The sequence below is a fragment of the Aquarana catesbeiana genome, linkage group LG07 (assembly GCF_042186555.1).
Source record: "Aquarana catesbeiana isolate 2022-GZ linkage group LG07, ASM4218655v1, whole genome shotgun sequence".
Taxonomy (NCBI): domain Eukaryota; kingdom Metazoa; phylum Chordata; class Amphibia; order Anura; family Ranidae; genus Aquarana; species Aquarana catesbeiana.
The window spans coordinates 4,801,404-4,824,128 of NC_133330.1; the positions used below are offsets into that span (position 1 = coordinate 4,801,404).

At 41.9% G+C, this 22,725-nt stretch overlaps 1 protein-coding gene across 1 annotated transcript; it reads left to right on the forward strand.

The window, feature by feature from the left end:
• The first annotated feature begins 17,514 nt into the window (after positions 1-17,514).
• On the forward strand, positions 17,515-18,453 carry LOC141102321 (olfactory receptor 1G1-like). Its single transcript, XM_073591279.1, has one exon. The coding sequence runs from the start codon at positions 17,515-17,517 to the stop codon at positions 18,451-18,453; it is 939 nt and encodes a 312-aa protein (XP_073447380.1).
• The last annotated feature ends 4,272 nt before the right edge of the window (positions 18,454-22,725 follow it).

The window sequence follows — 22,725 nt, forward strand, 5'->3', positions numbered from 1 at the left end:
AAAGGGAATACCCTTGACTGGTTGCCAGCCAATCATGAGAGCTGTTGAACCAAGTCTCTGAAATTCCCACAAAATCCAAATCCTCCTGGTACAACAGTATTTACATTGCAGAACACTTTTTATTTTCTCTTTTAGTAAAGGAATTGTCAAAAACTGTTGTAGTTTTTAATTTTTGGTGACTATACCCATTCACATGGGGGGACGGAATCTTTCAGATTCTGATAAGCCCCCCTGCCCGCAGACCCCCACAACCACAGCCCAGGGTTGTCAGGAAGAGGCTCTTGTCCCCCCAACCCCCCATGTTGAGGGCTGCGGCCTGGTATGATTAGGGAGGGGGGGCGGTCGCACGTTCCCCCCCATCCTGACTTCCAGGCTGCATGCTCAGAAAAGGGTCTGGTATTGATTTTAGGGGTGACCCCACGCTAACTTTTTTTTACAAAATTCCCCTTACAGAGTTCCCCTTAATATCCATACCAGACCAGAAGGACTGGTATGGACTGGGGGAGGCGGAGCTGGTGTGTATTTTTTTTCTTATTTTTTTGGCTCGTCTGGTGGCGTCAGATTTATTTTTTAATGAAGGACTTGTCCCAAAGTGTCTCCTGTCTTTTTTACTATTTTTGACACTTTTTTTGTGAAATGGTAGGGGTACAATGTACCCGTTACCAATTCACAGGTTGCGTGCTCGGATAAGGGTCTGGTATAGATTTTGGAGGGACCCCTACGCCATTTTTAAAAAAATTTTGACACAGGGTTCCCCTTAAAATCCATACCAGACCCAGGTCTAGTATGAATTTTAGGGGGACCCCTACACCATTAAAAAAAAAAATTGGTGCGGGGTTCCCCTTAATATCCATACCAGACCCGAATGGCCTGGTATGGATTTTGGGGGGACCCACACACAATTTTTAAAAAAATTTTGGTTCAGGGTTCCCTTTAATATTCATACCCAAAGGAAATGGCCTGGTAATGGACTGGGGGAGAACCCATGCCATTTTTTTCAATGAGTTTTATCTATATTGCCTGGACTCGACAATACATTACAGCCGCAATCAGTTTTAAGTTTTTTTTTCCTTTAGAAATGTAATTTTGCTGTGGTACTGTTCTAAACCTGGGAAAGATGCACTACTTTACAGGCAGACAATAGACACCCCCCAGGCATGATATTTAAAGGAATATTTCATTTTTATTATTTCACTTTAAGCATTCTTAAAATCACTGCTCCTGAAAAAAATGGCCGTATTTTAAAACTTTTTTTTTTGCATGGATACATGTCCCCTGGGGCAGGACCTGGGTCCCCAAACACTTTTTATGACAATAACTTGCATATAAGCCTTAAAAATTAGCACTTTTGGTTTTTCATGTTAGTGTCCCATAGAATTTAACGGGGTTCTGCGGCTTTCAAATTTGCTGTGGACACCGCATGATGTTCGTGGTTCGGTCCGAACTTATGCTCGAGCCAAACCGTTCGCCTATCCCTAGTGAGCACACTCCTCACTGTGGGTATGGAACATATCTCTCTTCAAGAATGTATTTAATCACTTGGAAATAGTCTTTGGATCACTCCGCCAAACATTAATCACACAGGAAGATATGGAGTATAATAATATAAAGAGAGGGAAGAAATGCTTATTGTGCAACGTCCTGCAAAGTCAAAGATCTCGATAGCTGTGAGGCATATTCACAGTTGGTTTGTGTCTGACAGATGGCATTGACCATGCCCCAAATTGCAGGAAATAAGAAAAACACAACAAGCTCAGTTGGGTAAGGCATCCAAAAAAACAAAGCTATTATTGTTGAAAAAATTGGGCAATCCAGCTTTATTTTGCAGTATCCAGTGCCTATCACACGACTTCAATACCTCTCCCTTCTGAGTCTAAGACCAGCCAGTGGGCATGGGTGAGCTTAGATATTCAGAACACAATAGTCTAAGTTGGTGAAATAAAATTAGAAAAATATATACATCATATATATACATATACATACATATTTTTCAGAAATAAAAAACTGATAATTGGCATGTGCGTATGTATTCACCCCCTTTGTTATGAAGCCCATAGAAAGCTCTGGTGCCACCAATTACCTTCAGAAGTCACATAATTAGTGAAATGATGTCCACCTGTGTGCAATCTAAGTGTCACATTATCTACATATACACACCTTTTTGAAAGGCGCCAGAGGCTGCAACACCTAAGCAAGAGGCACCACTAACCAAACACTGCCATGAAGACCAAGAAACTCTCCAAACAAGTAAAGGACAATGTTGTTGAGAAGTACAAGTCGGGGTTAGGTTATAAAAAAATATCCAAATCTTTAACGATCCCTAGGAGCCCCATCAAATCTATCATAACCAAATGGAAAGAACATGGCACAACAGCAAACCTGCCAAGAGACGGCCGCTCACTAAAACTCACAGACCGGGCAAGGAGGACATTAATCAGAGAGGAGCACAGAGACCTAAGGTAACCCTGGAGGAGCTACAGAGTTCCACAGCAGAGACTGGAGTATCTGTACATAGGACGACAATAAGCCGTTCGCTCCATAGAGTTGGGCTTTATGGCAGAGTGGCCAGAAGAAAGCCATTACTTTCAGGAAAATACAAAATGGCACATTTTGAGTTTGCGAAAAGACATTTGGGAGACTCCCAAAATGTATGGAGGAAGGTGCTCTGGTCTGATGAGACTAAAACTGAACTTTTTGGCCATCAAAGAAAACGCTATGTCTGGCGCAAACCCATCACATCTCCCAAAGAACACCATCCCCACTGTGAAACATGGTGGTGGCAGCATCATGCTGTGGGGATGTTTTTCAGCAGTCGGGACTGGGAAACTGGTCAGAGTTGAAAGATGGATGCTGCTAAATAAAATACAGGGATATTCTTGAGCAAAACCTGTACCACTCTGTGTGTGATTTGAGGCTAGGATGGAGGTTCACCTTCCAGCAGGACAATGACCCCACACACACTGCTAAAGCAACACTTGAATGGTTTAAGTGGAAACATGTAAATTTGTTGGAATGGCCTAGTCAAAGCCCAGACCTCAATTCAATAGAAAATCTGTGGTCAGACTTAAAGATCGCTGTTCACAAGTGCAAACCATCCGACTTGAAGGAGCTGGTGCAGTTTTGCAAGGAGGAATGGGCAAAAATCCCAGTGGTAAGATGTGGCAAGCTCATAGAGACTTATCCAAGTCTCTGGATAATGGAGCTGTGATAGCCGCAAAAGGTGGCTCTACAAAGTATTGACTTTAGGGAGTGAATAGTTATGCACATTGACTTCTTCTGTTATTTTGTCCTTTTTGTTGTTTGCTTCACAATAAAAAAATAAATAAAAAATGTTCAAAGTTGTGGGCGTGTTCTGTAAATTAAATGATGCAAATCCTCAAACAATCCATGGTAATTCCAGGTTGTGAGGCAACAATGCAAAAAATGCCAAGAGGGCTGAATACTTTTGCAAGGCACTGTATCTATGCCAACATCATAAATCCAAGTCAATTGTTAAAACATAACAAAACTTATTCACATTTACCAACAATCCTAAAACATTTGGCTTAATGTAACATTAAGCTCCTGTTACATTAAGCCACATGTTTTGGGATTATGAAAAAATATGTTATAATATGTTGGCATAGATAGATTCTTCTATTGTGTAAAGTTTGGTGAAAATTAGTTTACATAGAAGTTATTTTTTGCACATTAAGCTGCATTAAAGTGGTTGTAAAGGCAGAAGGTGCATTCTATGCATTAAGATAAAAAACCTTCTGTGTGCAGCAGCCCCCCTAACGCTTACCTGAGGTCCCTCTCTGTCCAGCGATGTCCACGAGTGTCTTAACCCATCCGAGATTCTCTTTCCTGATTGGCTGAAACACAGCAGCAGCGCCATTGGCTCCCACTGCTGTCAATCAAAGTCAGCTAGCCAATCAGGTGAGAGAGGGGGTGGGGCCGGGCTGGGGCTCTGTGCCCTGGAAGAATTTGCCCCCTTTCTGACCAAGCCATTTTTTGCGATACGGCACTGCATCACTTTAACTGACAATTGCGCAGTCGTGCGACGTTGTACCCAAACAAAATTGATTGCTTTTTTTTCCCCACAAATAGAGCTTTCTTTTGGTGGTATTTGATCACCTCTGCGGTTTTTATTTTTTGCGCTATAAACAAAAAAAAAGCAACAATTTTGCAAAAAATATTTTGTACAATATTTTGTAGTTTTTGCTATAATAAATATCCCAATTTTTAAAAAAAATAATTTTCCTCAGTTTAGGCCGATATGTATTCTTCTACATATTTTTAGTAAAAAAAATCACAATAAGCGTATATTGACTGGTTTGCGCAAAAGATATAGCATCTACAAAATAGGGGATAGATTTATGTCATGTTTATTATTATTTTTTTTACTAGTAATGGCGACGATCTGTGATTCTTATCAGGACTGCGACATTGCGGCGGACAGATCGGTCACTATTGACACTATTTTGGGACCATTGACATTTATACAGCGATCAGAGCTAAAAATAGCCATTGATTTCTGTATAAATGACACTGGAAGGGAAGGGGTTAACACTAGGGGGCGATCATGGGGCTAACTGTGTTCCCTGTGTGTGTTCTAACTGTGGGGGGATGGGACCGACTAGTGGATGAGAGAGAGCGCTGTTTATACTTAGTATGAACACATGATCTGTCTCCTCTCCCCCGAGAGAACCGGGATTTATGTGTTCACACACACACACGCACATCGGCTCCGGGGACATGGGGCAGGCACGTGCACGCGCCTGCTGTGTCGTCATAAAGGAGCGACGTACAGCTACAGTGATTTGCCCAGCCGAGCCAACTTGCCACAGTTGATTGGCTAGTGGTTAATGTGAATATTTTTTGTTATGTTTTACCAAACAATCTAACATCTTTTTTGTACATTAAGTTTCCCAAAAAAGCTTAATGTCACTAATTTGCCTGGTTGGAGACAAAAATCCATGAAACTTCCCGGGTAGGTTTGGTAAGGTGGTTTGTGAAAAGATTGATTGAGGTTTAGTACACATTAAGCTACATTAAGCCATTTTTACATTAAATGTTTTATGATGTCCCACAGAAAGAAATGTCCAATCCAAGCCCTTTGCAGCTGCTTCCAGGAGACATGGAGCCCTTCAGAGACTTGTCTCCTCTCAAAACTGCTTCCTACTCCACACCTGCTCTACGAGCTTTGTGTCTTTAAGTGCTGGGACCAGAGTCCCCGTAATCTGAGGTGAAGGTTCTTTCCCACCCGACTATTTCTCTGACTCTCCAAATTCCATGTTCCAAATAGGGCATTATCAACCCAGAGAGGATTTTAAATCAGTCATTCCCTCTCTCTGATTGGACCATCCCAGAACACCTTTATCTTACATGAGTGAGAACCCCTGAGTACACCAACTGAACACAAATCATCCCCCTTAAGGGGACCACAAACAAAATAGTGTTGAAACAGTGCCTGTCCAGGACCCATCTTTGGCATCCTGTACATATCCCACCTACCAAAATGCAGAGGTGATGGATTTGACACCATACAATGTACCCAAGAGATGCTGTCTCTCAGGTCTGTGTTCTACCACAAAATTGAATTCTTGAGCGATACGAATCATATGGTTGGAACCACCTGGCCACCCTGGCATTGACCTACTTGTTTTGTCCCAGCCAGGTCAATGGGGCATAGTCCGAAACCAGGAGGAATCTCCTGCCTAGTAGTATAGCAGAATGTCCATTGCCCACTTTATGGTGAGACACTCGCTCTGCCCCAGCATAGTTTTTCTCTTGCTCATTGACCAGTTGAGGCAAGACCACTCCTAAGCCCTCATGCAAGGCATCTGTTTGCATCACAAATTCCTTAGAATTCCTTAGAATATTCAGGACCCACGAGCACTAGATGCTGGCACAATGCAAACTCTAAGCTTCAGAAAAGCTTTCACTGTATTATTATTGACTACCTGCTTTTTGTCAAGTCAGTCAATGGTGCAGCAATGATGGTAAAGTCTGGGACAAACCATGGGTAGAAGCCAACTATGCCCAGAAATGCTCTGACCTTTTTCTTTGTTAGTGAGTGGGGTTAATCTTGTTTGGCCTCTACTTTGTTCATTTAGGGTTTTTTAGCCTCCTACTCACAATATTCCCTAGGTACTTGGTTTCCTCCATCCCAATTGAACATTACTCAGAATTAACCAAAAATCTGGCTTTCGTCAAAGAATGTAAGACAGCTTGAACTCTGGAAAGATGGGATTCCCAATGGGCACTAAAAATGACAATGTTACCCAGGTAGACCAAGGTGAATTGTCTATGAGGGCGTTGTGTCTTATTCATTACCCTTTGAAAGGTTAGTGTAGCAGAGTGTAAGCCAAATAGAATCCTCTATATTGAAAGTGGCCTTCCAGTGTGGAAAAAGCCGTTTTGTCCCTGGCTTCCTTAGTTGGAGGTATCTGCAAATACCCTTTAGTGAGGTCTAACATAGACATATATCAGGCGAGTCCTAATCTCTCTGTTAACTCATCTACCTGGGGCATCAGATAGGTGTCAAACTTGTAAAATTCATTAAGATTCCTAAAGTCTTTGCAGAATTGCAGGGTGCTGTTGGGCTTTGGTACCAACAGGATTGGGATCCACCACTCACTCTGCGACTCCTCAGTGACATTGAGCTCAAGCATTCTCTGCACTTCCTCGGATATTGGTTGTGAGGGAACTGCAGGTGAAGGTATATTGGAGTCTGGAAGACTTCTTTTGCCCCCCTGTGTGAATTAGTAGGGGGGTACATAGTAACCTTTTTAATTCATACAAAAATAAAGAGTAAATTTGAAAAAAGAGAAGTCCCATGATGTAAATCCATTGTCATGTATGTCATCACTCACAATGAACGATGCCCACAGACCTGCAGAAAGAAAAGACATGTCCTGTCCTGACACTAATCCTCTCTGAATGATAGCCGGCTTGTAAACAAGGGGGTGGGGATGGTGTCTGAAGAAATTGACTAAATATGACCATGACCATAATTGGTCATTATGGTCAATATGCCAAATATAGCCATCGCCATATTCAGTCAGTGATGGCAGCCACCATCCTCACCCCTTTATTTGCATTCAGATGTCAGTCATAATCCTCTCTGACAGCTGAATGGGCTGGGTGGGGCTGCATCACTGGTCACTAGGAAGCCAGCAGCCATTGGCTTCCCAACAACCAGCCTGGACGGGCTGCTGTCACATGTAGCAGTGGTAGTATTCCCGCTGCGAAATGTATCACTTCATGCTGCAGATGGAGGGTAAACCCCTTATCTAGTTGACCTGTTAACTGAACACCGAACAGGTAAGGTTTGGATCGAATTCTACTTCAGTCCGAACCCAAAGCTTGTCCCTACTTGTAACACATTTTGAAAAAGGATCCAAAATAATTGTATAAAGGATAGTTTTATGCGAGAAGACAAAAATGAGTCTAGTTTTTTTAACAGATTTACAAAATAGCCCCATTTGGCTGTAAGCTAGACAACTTGGGATCCTGGGTGCAGCACCTTCCTCAAGGCAAGAGGTAAGTCCTCTTCCTGCTTCTGATTTTCTAGTAGGTGTAAGGACTTGTGGGCACCAGTGTCTATGATTTACATAGTTACATAGTTGGTAAGGTTGAATAAAGACACCAGTCCATCCAGTTTAACCTGTGTGGGTGTGTGTATGTGTTTGTTTATGTCAATATAATTTCACAAATTCCTATATATTGCACTTACTAAGATGCCCATCTAAGAGTTTTTTTTTAAACTATTGATACTTCCCGCTGACACCACTGATCCTTACTGCTCTAACAGTAAAGAATCCCCTACATAGTTTAAGGTTAAACCGCTTCTCTAATTTCCTAGAGTGGCCACGTGTCTTCTCATTGCAGAGTTTCGGACTTTTTTTTTTTTTTAAAGGTATCCGAGCATAATGCATTATTAACATATAGAATGATATTATATGTTTGCTAGTGGATGTTGATAACATATTTATTTTATACTCACAACTTAGTAAATCTTCTTCTGACCGTTGCCATGATGATTGTGGGCATGTGAAGCCCAATCGCAATATCTTCCTGGATTACCGATGGAGAGGTGCATACTGGGTAACCAGCATGCACCCCTGGATATATCGCTCAGGCGTGATGCGGCCGTAGCCCCGATTGTTTAGAAAGTTGCCATAACAACGGGTGGCAACGGAGGAAGGTCCGTGTCAGAAGCCATGAACCAGACTGAGACAGAAGTACAGTAAAATCACATTTGTTTATTAATAAAAATAAAAAGGTAAATAGAGTAAGCGTAGTCAAAGCATAGCCAGAGTCCAGTAACCGGATCGGGCAGTCAGCCAAACCAGAGTTCAGTAACCAGGTTATCAGCCAGGCCAGAAGTCAGGGATCCAAGTAGAGGAACAGTAGGATAAGGAGCCAGAAGGGATGTCAGCAAAGCCAGTCTTTAAACAGGAACGCAGGAGATGGTTTCTTGTGATGTGACCAAGGCGAAGGCAGGAATGAAGTGAGCTGGAGATCTTTAAGTAGGTGGGACTGACGAGCAGATCCACAACAGCTGGTTAACTGTGGAGAGAGATGAGAGTTGGTAATTAGCCAACAGCTGAGCGGTCAGATCAGAGAAGGAATGGCTGAGCCAGCCCTGACAGTCTGGCGCCGTTGTTATGGCAACTGCCTTAAATCGCGTAATTTCCTGTCGGGAAATAACGTGATTTCTGCTCACAGTACTGCCCACAGACTCCTAGAAAATGATGACTCACATTTTGCAGGAGCACAGGCGAGGGAGAAAGTGATGAGGAGCTTTGCGGACCAGGAAGTGGCAGATTAGGAGCACTACATAGCAACAGGGCGTTTCTGGTAAGTATAAAAAAAATTATCCAGTAAAGAATTTGCATACAAAGCAATTAAAGACATGGGGTACAATAATAACAAAATGTGAGTAATAAAGAACCCCCAATGGAGCATGTAAGGAGGAAACAAACATGGTAGACAACAGTAAATGTATATTCTTTGAGACCTAAACATAGGCTCTAACTTTTGTGATCCAATGATCGGAAATACCCTGGGGGTATTCTACTCCCCTGAGGAATGGACTATGCGCCCCAAGTGGGGCAAAAGTATGGGCAGGAAAGTAATGACTGTCTCCCTATTACCATGCTAAAGTTGAAATGATCACAGTTGATCCTGCTTGCTAGGTGAGACATATGAACAAGACAGATATCGTCTTTCAGGGGTCTGAAGTATAACCAGTATTGTGTAAACAATGATTATTCAAAGAAAATTCAATGGGAGTCCCAAACTTTTATAAAGGCTATGTATAGGAGGGGGTCGGATAGATACCTGTTCCCCAGGGAATATAAGGGCATTCTCGGTGGCATAGTATAATGAGTCAGCCATGGATTTCCACAGAAACCAGAGACAGGAGAAGGCCCCGACATCTCAGGAAGAATCAGAGAGCTGAGATATAGGACCCCAGCATGTCCCCAAGCCCTACATCAGTAATAAGGGATAAGGGCCTTGACCCTCCCTAACCCATGTCATAAAGTACCTGAGGGTAGGTATAACCCATAGGAAAGAAAAGGAGAAAAAGTCCAATAGGCCAGAGAAAGAAGAGCCTGCAGTGCAGGTTAAAAAAAAGACAGTCACTGAGGGAGTAGGCAAACTAATGAAATGGGAAGGCATGTCATAGAGAGGGGTGTTTAGGTATTCCGCCCACGGTTCCCAAATATGTTCATATTTCAGAACCTTGTCCTTGTAGGATGCTTACGAGTTTTTCCTGCATCATTATCCAGAATATCTTTTGTTTTACAGCTACCTAGGAAACAGAGGGCTGTTTCCAGTCTTGGGCTATTGTGATTTGGGCTCCTAAGAACATGTAGAATAGAGGAGCATGAGTGTATTTAGGAGTGTGCTTTACTCTTTGATTTAGAAGAGCAATTTGAGGGGGGTTGCAGGATAGCTTTGCCTGTGACCTTGCATAGCATCTGGAAGACTTTGTTTCAGAATCCTCGATTGCGGGGACAGGACCTGCACGTGTGAAATAAGGAACCCATGTGATTACAGCCCCAAAAACACAGAGAAAAGTCAGGATAAATTTTGGCTAGACGTGTGGGGGACTTGGTACCAGCGTGTGAAAAATTTAACATTGGCCTCAATCAATGAGACATTCCGTGACAATGAGACTTGATGGACTTGTGTCTTTTTTCGACCTCACCTACTATGTAACTATGATTCCCTTAAAGCAGTGATGGCAAACCTTGGCACCCTAGATGTTTTGGAACTACATTTCCCATGATCCTCAACTACACAACAGAGTGCATGAGCATCATGGGAAATGTAGTTTCAAAACATGTGGAGTGCCAATGATCTTAAAGCAGAGTTCCACCCAATTAAAAGTCAGCAGTTAGAAAAAGTGTAGCTGCTGACTTTTAATAAACAGACACTCACCTGTCCCACCGTCCAGGGATGCGGCCGCCCGAAGCCTCACTCCTCTCCCCCTCCTCTCCATGGCGCCTGCACTGCACATTCACAATTTGCACTGTCTTGAATGGCTGGGAAATCTTCTGGGACCTGTGACGTGTCCCAGAAGATTGCAGGGAGGCAGGGGTGAGAGGTGAACTTCCACTCAGCGCCGCGGCACTGGGAGAGGAAGTGGAAGCTGGGTACCTCTCAAAACCAGGTACCCACTCCCCTCCCCCAAAAAAATGACATGCCAAATATGGCATGTCAGGGGGTCACAAGTGCTTAAAGCAGAAGTTACATTTTTGGGTGGAACTCCGCTTTAAAGGAATGATGAAAGCACTGGTGCCAAGTGTCAAAGTCCTAGTCCTCTTCCAGGTCTAGTTCCCAACTCCGTGCATAGGCAGGTTTTTCTGAGGCCCCAGCCAGTGTAAAGTAGATTATAGATATGCCTCCCCTCTGGTCAAAGATCTTAAAACACCACTGCTCATATGTAATTAACCTGGGGGGGTCGGGTTTATTAGCCCAAATGGAGTGCAAAAAGTGTGAAGTTTGAGAGAGTCTGAACCTCTCTGGGGCATTTCTAGTTTACTAACACAATAGCCAACTAAAAGAGGCCCCATAGAGTTGAAAAAATGGCCTATACAAAACAATCCTTCTTTTAGCCACCATTGAAGAGCTATAATGTTCATTCTGGAAAGACATTGTGAGTTATGGAAAAGGTGAGCCAAGAGACGAAGTTCAGAGATTAACAAGGATTGTTTATGTAAAATATTGCATACAGCTAGGGAGTGTAAGAGATTAGGTGAAAGGGGGCCTTAATTTGGAAGGATACCACAGTAGAAAATCAATAGTATGGCTAGGGACAGCTTGCCTTTCCATTAGAATACAGTCTGGTTTGAGACCCCATGAATATACAATAGAGATCTGTGCTAGTTGAGCTGCTTGGTAGTACCACCATCAATTTGGAAGGTCAAGTCCCCCTTGAGTTCTCAATCTAAAGAGCACACTTTTAGGACAGCAATGGCCTTTATTTCCCCAGATGAAGCATATAATTTTAGACTGAAAACTATTCAGATGTGCTCTCTTGGAATAGGTAAAGCCCGAAATAGATAAAGGAGGCGTGGTAAGAGGGTCATTTTAATGGAATTGATCCAACCTAGCAAGGATAAATCATGATTTGACCAGTTTTTAAGAACCTCGTCTAACTTTTTATAAAGGGCAGGGTAGTTAACCGTATACAATTGGCAAATACCAGAGGCAAGACTAACACCCAAATAAGGGATGGAGCAGGAGCTCCAGGAGAACGAGAAGTGATTCTGTAAACACTAGACCAATGAAGACGAGACCTAAACATTTAATGCCTTAGATTTAAATACTGTATATTAACCTGGAGACCAAAATCTAAACCAAATCCCTGTAATAGTTTAAAGATATTGGGGTTGAGATAAGGGGTGAGGATATGAAAAGGAGAAGGTCATCCACAAAACAATGCGCATTTATGTTCTTTAGGGCCGCAGTGGACCCTTCAAATGTCAGGGTTATCCCTGATAGCTATTGCCAGTGCCTCAATGGCAGTAGCAAATATTAGGAGTGTGAGAAGGGAGCCTTGTCTCGTTCCTTTAGTTATGTTGAAAGGTTTTGAGTAGTGGCCTTGCAGTCTCACCTGAGGGCAAGGGTTGGAGTAGAGAGCATGTATTGTTCCCAGGAAATTAGGACCAAAACCCCATCTTTCCAGGACTTTGAAGAGGTATTGCCATGCCACGATCTCAAAGACCTTCTGTAGATCAATAGATAACAGGAAGCCTTCTTGCGGAATTCCCCAATTCCACTGCGAACGAAGCAAGGAAATAACTTCAGTTGGTCAGCCTGGAATTAAGCCTGTTTGACCTTTGTGGAAATACAAAGCATTAAATTCAGACAGTCTATCGGTTAAGGGTTTAGTTACATTTTTTAAATCATTATTAATCAGAGAGATTGGTTGATAGTTACTTACATCACTTGGGTTTCTGCCCAGTTTGGGTAGAATCATTATGTAAGCTAAATTAGGGTGGGGGCAAATGATTTGTAGTGACAGACTGAAAAGCCATCTGGGCCCAGGGCAGAGCCCTTCTTGAGGACCTTGATAACATCTAGGTTCTCAACTTCTGTTATAAGTTTTTCAAAGTGGGATCAATATTTTTAGGCCAGTTTAGGGAGAGGAATTCAGCTAATCTGAGATGTGAACTTGGGTCGTCAGCCTTGTATAGTTTACCGTAGAAGTCTTGTAAAGTCACCATCATTCATTGAGGATTTTGGGTAAGAGAGCTGAGCTAGAGCAAATTTTAGGGAGGGAAAAAGAACGGGATTTGGAAGTCAGTCTAGCCACAAGCCTAGGCCCTATTCTATCTTTTTGGGAATACAACCCCTGGCAAAAAGTATGTACCACTCTTGGAAAATGTTCATTCAATTGCTTAACCACTTGCTGCCCGCCCACAGTCAAATTACGGAGAAGCGGTTCAGCTCTCGTTCTGGGCAGACGTCATATGACGCCGGCACATTCAAATAGGGCATGTGCGTGATCGGGTGCACGCAGCCCTGCACTGACGGTGGCGGCGTGTCCCCAAAACACAGCTTGTCACCAACAGGGGTAAACAGAAAATGGACATGGCTGTTTACGACGTGATCGGCCGTGATCCAGTAACATCCAATCACAGATAGTCCTTCCACCTTCTAAATGGCGCATGGTCACAATCGGGAGCATGCTGCGCAGGGATTTTGGTGGTGGCGTGTTCCCAGGGACACAGCTCATCACTGACAATGGTAAACAGCCAATGACCTGCGGCTGTTTACCACGTGATCAGCCATGATCCATTCACAGCCGATCACAAATGTAAACACAGACCGGTAACTGGCTGTTACCGGCTCATTTCTTCTCACACGCCATTTCCAGTGTGAGGAGAGAAGAGCCAGAGATCAGTGAGTTACCAATCTGTGTCTTTATTGTACTGCACCAAGCACAATAAAGAGAACCTGTCACATCACCCCTACCCCCCATTGCACCTGTCACCCAACAGTCACTACATCAGTACCCATTAGTGCCCATAAAGTGCACCTGTCACCCATCAGTGCCCATAAAGTGCACCTGGTTGAGAAGAATGGGTGTAGATCGTGCTGGACTGATTCTATCAGTCAGTGTTGTAGATTGATGTGGTGTGGGCAGAGGGAAAGTATTAGTTTCCAGAGGTCCGTGTCCAGTTTGGAAAAAGGTGGTGAGGAGCCCTGTTGGGGACTGAGCTGCTACCTAGGTGTGCGTCCTTACAGTCGACTCCGCGTGTAAGGTAGAAGAAAAGAGGATAAAGGATCAAAGAGGTAAGTAATTTGTATTTTATTTGAAGTTTCAGCAATAAAAAGAGGCTAACATGTTTCAGGGGACTAAAGACTCCCCCTTCATCAGGGCTGCTAGCATTAATAGTTGCGGGATGATCCTGTTTGAGGGTACCTTTGGCACATGGATCTGGACTGTTAGAAGTCCTCAGCGCTGGCTGTGTGTTCACAGTCAGCCCATTTATTCTGCCATAATGTCCAGGTCCTGAAATGAGATGATTATGTGCTTCCTTCACTTCAACAACACCCAGTGTGATCTCCTAAAATCATCCAAATTATGACAAATTATGTACAATTCGCCCACGCATACATTTTTTCCCCAAAGATTTGCCTGTGGAACCTCCAGAAAGAACAGGAAGGGCTTCCCACAATCTGTAGTGAACAAAAAACTATGAAGGGGGAAAGAGCAACTTTGAGAAGCAACGAAGTGCTGGCCTTGAGGTGGAAGGATAGCAGGAATGTGTACATGATGTCCATCATCCATAATGACACCACAGTTTAGGTTCACAGAAGACTAGGTCCCATTCAAAAGCCAACATGTGTCAAAGAATATAATCTTTACATGGGGGGTGGATTTCAATGATAAAATGCTTCGGCCCTATTTGGCAACAAGGAGGCCCCATTTCTGGTACAAGAAAGTAGCGATTTATTTAATGAATTCATTATTTGGCCATTTGTAATGCATATATCATCTAGACCAAATCCACAGAAAGCCCCACCTCTTTCCTAAAATTAGTTAATTAAATTGTTCCCTCGTCTATCAACAAAGACACCCCCCCCAGAAAACCTTTGCTCTGATGCTGTTAGCCGACTTCATGAGCGCCACTTCCCAGACACCATTCCACCATCTGAAGCAGGCCGAAGACCCAAAAAAGATTTTGCGTATGCAGCAAAAGAGGATTTCGAAGGGATACCAGCTACCATTTTTCCCTAGTGTCCCCCCAACCCGGCCTTTGCATTGGTGAATGTTTCTTTTTTTTAAATCAGATAATTTTTATTGAAAATCAAAAACAAAAAATAAAAACAAAAATCAAAGAACCATACAAAGGTTTTTCAGTAGTATTTAAGGACATATATTAAGCATATTTATCTGACCACAAATATCTGTACATTGTGTCACTCATATATAATAACATGCTTTGTAGTTTCATATCAGAAATAAAAGATGTATATGTGTAATAAGGCATTTGTGGTAGTGTTTCTTCATTCTTTTTACTTTATTCTTTATTTCCCCCCTTTTTTTTTAAAAAAAGGAAAACAAAAACAACCTTTATGTCCTCTTAATAGGATACTATTTCTCTCCACTTTCGGTCCCAAAAAAAAAAAAAAAAGGGGGGGCCTCTGAGTGGAGTTTGTTACCGCTAACCCTTAAACAGCGGGAGGCGGTAAGTATGCTCTATAACAAACAGTACCCATTGGGTATAACACAACATAAACCTTTAAATCTTTGCAGGTCCCAACACTCTTGTATCACTGCTCCATCGCAGACTTTCTTCTTCAGTGTCATAAACTAACTTGGTGTATTTATTGATGTCGGTCTACCGCCTAAGATTCTATTTTGAACCAGTCGCAATGGAGCCAGTCCCGGGGTGTCTAACCAGGGTTCCCAGATAGATTCAAATTTTTGTGGGCTACCTCTATGCTTATAGGTGAGTTGTTCTCTAATAAGAGAATCATTTACGGATGTAATCCATTCTGTATGTGTGGGGGCCGTTATAGATAGCCATTTTCTGGCGATGAGTTTCCTAGCTAGGAATAAAGTTCTGAGGATGGCAATATATGTATGGGGTGTGTACTGTTCCTCATCCAACCAACCCAGCAAACAGAGTTTAGGGTCTGTAGTGAGTCTAAGATTCCAGATACTATTAATGGTACTAATCACTTCCGCCCAATATCTATGCAATTTTGGGCATTTCCACAGCATGTGAACAAGTGTACCAGTGTCCACAAGGTGAATGTTTCTGACTTTATCACACATCCTCAAACTGTTAGTCCATATTTTTAACCATTTCCCCATTTTCATCATCTATGCTGACCGTTTTCCATGCTTCCTCAAATAACCATGCCACTGCCTTCCACGTGAACTGACCCTGACCTGTTTTATCAACTATGCTTCTGCCTACTGCTTGGACTGATCTATTGCCCTGCTACTGTAGTACACAGGGGTCTCACATATGTGAGGAGCTCCAGAATTGTTTTTCCGGATGGAGAAAGCAAATTTTTTTGGTATTCTCCGGGTTTCGTAATTTCCTGATTAGAGTCTGGAGAATTCAAAGAGATTTGGGTGGGAGAAGCCTTTACCCCTGTGCCCCTGTGTCAAGGTCTTACCAGACTGAGGCCCTCAGACTGCTGCTGACTTACTGCCATCATGCCTCTGCTTGCGGCATGAACTGACCACCCCTCTACCTGCTACTTGTACTATGGAAATAATTAGCTGTAGCAAGAGGCAGTATGTTTATGAAGGGCTGGAGAGCGGTACAATAATGAGTGACTGCAGTTAACAGTGTACCAGGTGATACTTTTTCCTTAATAGAATTTATTTTGGAGTGTAATTTGTAGTATGTTCCTAGAACGCCTGAAGGTGTTACTTGAATGTTGGGCCTCTGTATGTGGCCAGGCTTTGTAAAAGTCTCACACATGTGGTATCACCATACTCAGGAGGAGTAGCAGAATGTATTTTAGAGCGTACTTGCAAGTATGCATATGCTGTGTGAGAGAAATAACATGTTAATATGACAGGTTTGCAAAGAATTGTGGGGAAAAAATTACAACTTAAAAAAACTCACCATGCAACTTACTACATACCTTGGAGTGTCTACTTTCCAAAAAGAGGTAATTTGGGTAGTATTTCTACTTTCCTGACATTTCAGGGCCTCAAGAAATGAGATATGTCTTCAGTACATCAGGTGTGATCAATTTTCAACGATTGGCACCATAGCTTGTAGACTCTATAACTTTCACAAAGACCAAATAATATACACTGATTTGGGTTATTTTTTTTACCAAAGATATGTAGCAGTATAACGTTTGACCAAAATTTATGAAGAAAAAATTGCAAAATTTTACAACAGAAACAAAGAAAAAGGCTTCTTTCACAAAATGTTCAGTCTTTTTTTATTTATAGCACAAAAAATAAAAACCCAGTGATGATAAAATACCACCAAAAGAAAAATCTATCTGTGTGAAAAAAAGGACACAGATTTCATATGGGTACAGTGTTGCATGACTGAGTAACTGTTATTCAAAGTGTGAGAGCGCTGAAAGCTGAAAATTGGCCTGGGCAGGAAGGGGGTGAAAGGGCCCGGTAGGCAAGTGGTTAATAGTGTTTTATATCTGTCCACTGGCACTAACCAATAAGTAAGTAAAATAGGTGACAAAAAGATACTTTCAGTGGATTTTAAATTCAAATTTTAAAGACTGTATTCAACTAATGAAAAGGGGCTCCTAAGGTGTTATAAATTAAATCTTAGGAGACCTTTTATGGGACTTTCAGCTTTGTGTTCTTACAGCACAGCAGACTGTCCTACGGGAGTGCCAACATTTTATATAAGAATAAATCATTAGCTGATAGAAATGAATACATGTAAACCTGAGTATAATGTGTACGTACACCGTACATGTTTTCCTATTATTTCTCAGATCCATCATTTTATTATTCATCTATACTGATGCATTTTAAGAGAGAAAAAAAATAATAATATGAGGAATATGACAGAGATTTCCTCTTTCACTCTTGTAGGTCTATCAGACCATCCATTGACTATGAATGCATTATTTATGCTCTTCCTTCTGATCTATCTGATGACTCTTATCACAAACCTTCTTATTTTTTTCTTGGTCCTCACTGACTACAATCTGCACAACCCAATGTATTTTTTTCTTGCCAACTTGGCATTTCTGGACATGTCCTATTCATCAGTGACCGCACCAAGGATGCTCATTGATTTGGTCATAAGGAGCCGATCAATATCCATTCCTGCCTGTATAGCCCAAGTATTTTTCTACCTCTCCTTTGCTAACTCAGAAGTTTTCTTGCTCTCAGCTATGTCCTACGACCGCTACATTGCCATCTGTCACCCTCTACATTACAAACTAATGATGTCTTGGAGGGTCTGTACTTGTATGGCCTCTCTGGTCTGGGTTACAGGATGTTCTCACTCTTTGGTTTATACTTTATTTTTGCTCAGGTTGTCCTTCTGCAGAACAGCTTCCATCCACAACTTCTTTTGTGACCTTCCACACTTATATCAAATTACATGTACTGACCCCTTCATAAACATGGTGGCCGTATTCTTATTAGGTGGTAGTATTGCACTGGGAGTCTTTATTTTGACCTTTATTCCCTATGTCTATATTTTCAGGACCATCCTCAGAATCCGTAGCAAGACTGGAAAGAGGAAAACATTCTCCACCTGCACATCACACCTCACCGTGGTCTCCATCTTTTATGGCTCCTTAATTTTTCTTTACTTGGTTCCCACTTCCAGCAATATGGTCAATTTAAACAAACTGTTCACAGTCATATCTGCCCTCATTAACCCCTTGCTGAATCCTCTGATCTACAGCCTGAGGAACAAGGACCTTATGGAGGCACTTATGAGGTCTTATTATCATTTAAAGTTAATACAAATATCATGATTAAAATATAATTGAGAGCAATGACACTTTTTGCATTTCTGTGCCTTTTTCAGTTGTCTAAAAATGTCACTATTGTCCTTTATAAAATGTAAACATGTCGGGTGCTCATACTTGTACTTTCCCTTGGCAAGACCAGGGGACGTTGTAACCCACGGACCAAATGTAGTATATTCAATACACTTTGGTTATCCTCAAAATATCTGTGACTAATATCTGTGACGCCCTCTTGGATGACGCACTGTGCTCTTGGATTACGCTTGAGGCCTCCGTGGCCATCTTGGAACAGGTCTCGATGGCTGGATATTACATCCTGGCCGCCGGACCCACAGCTGGAGAAAGTTTGAGGTCATCAGACCCACATATATGTTTCTAGGGGGGTTCCTGGGTCCCTCCCTTCCTCCTCTACAGTGCAGGAACAGGCTGGTTGATTGTCTGGCGGGACACAGCAAGCACAGGTAGAAATAATCTGATGAAATGTTTTCAACTCTAATAGATCTGGATAGAGACAGCTAATCAGTGATGGCAAATATATCCCCCTTTATTTCACCTTGCAGACTGTGTCAGCATTCCCCTATATTGGAAAGGCTTATCGCCCTCCTTGAAGTATGCTGATCCTTTTAAACTTGCAGTAGATACTGCCTCCTATGTGGTATCTTTTTGAGTCCAACATGATAAATGTGCTATCTTTATTAAATGGACTGAATTGGAAATCACTATTGTTATTTTCAATTTGTTATAGACTCCTTCTTCTGGGGGAATCTGGATTAAATTGTGTGTGAAGAGAGAAGGGGGCGTTTTTCAGTTTGTTCGCTTGCCTTTAGACCATCTATATCACACTAGCAGTGATGTAAACATTCACAATATACTACATACTGCCCTATAGAAGGTAATTATAATGCTATAAATGCATGTGCACATGTATTGTGGCATTATCTGTACTATAGAATTACCGTATTTATCGGCGTATAACACGCACTTTTTTCCCCTTAAAATCAGGGGGAAATCGTGGGTGCGTGTTATAGGCCGATCGCCGCTGACATTCACATAGCGGGTAGTTTTAAATATGGCGCAGCGGAGTTCGGAGGGACTCGGCGGAGCTGAACAAGCACCGCCGAAATCACAGAGCCGAGATACACATAGTCGAGTGTATTCGGCTCTTTCCGGCACCACTCACAGTCACGCCCAGTCCCACCATTGGACCTGTGTTATGTCCATCATAGGGCGGGACTGTGAGCGGCGCCGGAAAGAGCCGAATACACTCGACTATGTGTATCTCGGCGGCGTTCGTTCAGTTCCGCCGGCGCCGAGTCCCTCCAAACTCCGTGGCGCCATATTTAAAACACAAATTACTGTCTGCGGTGATCTGTACTGTGTATGTCGGCGGCGATCAAGCATGGACACTGGGGGCAAGGCTGCACTGACCACTGGGGCAAAGCTGCACTGACAAGACTGCACTGGGGCAAAGCTGCACTGACAAGACTGCACTGGGGCAAAGCTGCACTGACAAGACTGCACTGGGGCAAAGCTGCACTGACAAGGCTGCACTGACACTGAAAAGGCTGCAATGACACTAACAAGGCTACAGATGGACACTGATAAGGCTGCATTGATGGGCATTTAAATGTAAGGTTTTTTTCCTTAAACTTCCCTCCTAAAAGTTTTTTTCCTTAAAATTCTCTCCTAACCTAAACTTGGGGTGCGTGTTATACACCGACACGTGTTATACGCCAATAAATACGGGTAATTTGATTTTTGAATTTCGTATTATTACTATAGGATTTGAAAGAAATTATGATTTCTTTTCCAAATAAGAGAGGTAGCGTCCCTCAATAAAACTGCCAGAGCGTACTTTAACCCTTCGAGATAAAGATATAAAACAACAGCCTTTATTTCCTGTACTCTAGAAAAGGTAAATGGATTTATTCAATTATTATTTTTTCATAAATAGAGTTAATAGAAAGTAAATTTGATAACAATAAGAAGAAAAGTATACTAATAGAAATTATTAAATAGGAGTAATTTGGAGGTTGGAGGAGGAGGGGGACCCTGGGACCACTAGGGATATATGTGTGCGTGTGTCTGTATATATATATATATATGCATACATGTGTGTGGGTATGTATATACATCTGAGCCATGTGATTCCATCTCTAGGTGAACATCTTTGTATAAAAGTGTTAAATGAAATTTTGTTGTATCATGATACAATTATTAAAAGTTTGTCATTCTATCTAGATGGCATTCATAGAAAGTTTATTTTGATATCTCCTGATGAAGAGGACTTTGTCCAAGAAACGCGTTGAGCTGTAAAGACTACTATACACAATACTACAAATATCAATCAATTGGTTTTACACAATTGTATTTTATCGTAATTTGTTATGATGTGGACTGAAATTGTCTAATTTTATCTAAATTTGAACACATTTCAAATTAAAAATTCAAGGAGTCTTGAGTCCAGTCCTGCAAAAGGAGTCCCCTGTCTAGGGCACTGTGCCTTTTAAGGCAGTCTGCTGGAGATGCTACTTGAAAGTCATTGAGGGCCTAGCTGTAGTCTAAGCGGGGGAGCCTATTTCCAAGGCCTGGGATTTACTTACGGTCTGGAGAGCTCATTAAAGGATAACTGGTGGAAGGTGGGCAAAAGAGTGTCCAGCTGTTCTGTTGTATTGTGAGTCTCCCTTACTGAAGAAAGCCCAGTGGATATCAGAAGGAGGCAACTGATGATCTTGTGGCATTACTTGAAAAAGTGTGATCCCCCTGGATGATCAAGGCCCTGGCTGGACCCAGAGCCACAAGTGTTTCAGACCTCCTGTAACAAGAGGTCTCAGGAGCTGATCGATTCCCTGTGGGTGGTGGAGGCTTCAAAACAGCGCGATCCCCCTGAATGTTCTAAGGCTCTGGCTGGGTTTAGAGCCAAAGGTGTCTCAGACCTCCTGTAATAAGAGGTCTCAGGAGCTGGTAAGCAGCCATTTTATGAGTTTGAGGTTTCCGTTTTCTACAATCACAACTTTCCGTGGTGAAGTTATTCACAGCTTTAGAATTGTATGGAGATCATGTCAACCTCTTGACTTGTTTTTCACAATCCTATATAGATTTTTCACTATTTTATTACCTAGTTATTTTATTTAGTGCAGTTTTGGTTTGGTTTAATTTAATCAGTAACGCTGTGCCTCAAATAGTCCCATGCCTATACTAATTACTTAGTTTTGTTACATTAAGTTTCAGGATGTGGCACAGAAAGTGACCAAATTATGATCAGATTATATCTGTGACTAATTTGTCTACCATTTTTATGCACCTTGTTGTTGCCAGACTTTTCTGTCCTCCACTGCCTCCCAGAGGTTGCTTAACTTCATGTTCATTGTTTCGATGATGCTATCTATCCATCTTGTTTTCTGTTGTCCTCTTCTCCTTTTTCCTTCCATGTTTTCCAGCATCAGGGTCTTTTCCAATGAGTCTTCACATTAGGTAGCCAAAGTATTTGAGTTTCAGCTTAAGGACCTGTCCTTCCAGTCAATATTCAGGGTTAATTTCCTTCAGGATTGACTTGTTTGATCTTCTTCCCACCCAAGGGACTTTCAAGAGTCTTCTCCAACAAAATAGATCAAAAGCATCAATTCTTCAGCGTTCAGCCTTCCTTATGGTCCAACTTTCACAGCCATAGGTTACTACTGGGAATATCATAGCTTTGACTATACGGCACTTTGTCAGTAGGGTGATGTCTCTCTGCTTTTTATAATGTTGTCTAGGTTTGCATTGCTTTCCTCCCAAAAAGCAAGTGTCTCTTAATTTCATGGCTACAGTCACGGTCTTCCATGATCCATAAAGGAGTTTTTGCACCTGCAAGGCTATTTATTAAAACAGCGTTTTTATAAATGCCCAGATCAGATTCTTTGAAAGCTGACAAATATAGAAAAATCAGAAAAATGCAGTTTTAGTTTGATTTATGAGGTTATAGCTACATAGGGCCAGACCTATTGAAAAGCTGAGACTGAAGTTTGTCTTTTTATACCACGTATACTGTGAGGAAAAAAAGTATTTGATCCCCTGCTGATTTTGTACATTTGCCCACTGATAAAGAAATGATCAGTCTATAATTTAATGGTCGGTTTATTTTAATAGTGAGACACAGCATAACGAAAAAAAAAAATCCAGAAAAAGCATTTCAAAAAAGGTATAAATTGATTTGCATTTTAATGAGTGAAATGAGTATTTGACCCCTTCGCAAAACATGACTTAGTACTTGATGGCAAAACCCTTGTTGGCAATCAC

Coding starts and splice junctions, on each gene's coding strand:
- LOC141102321 (XM_073591279.1), top strand. CDS start 17,515: ATGAGGAATATGACAGAGATTTCCTCTTTCACTCTTGTAGGTCTATCA.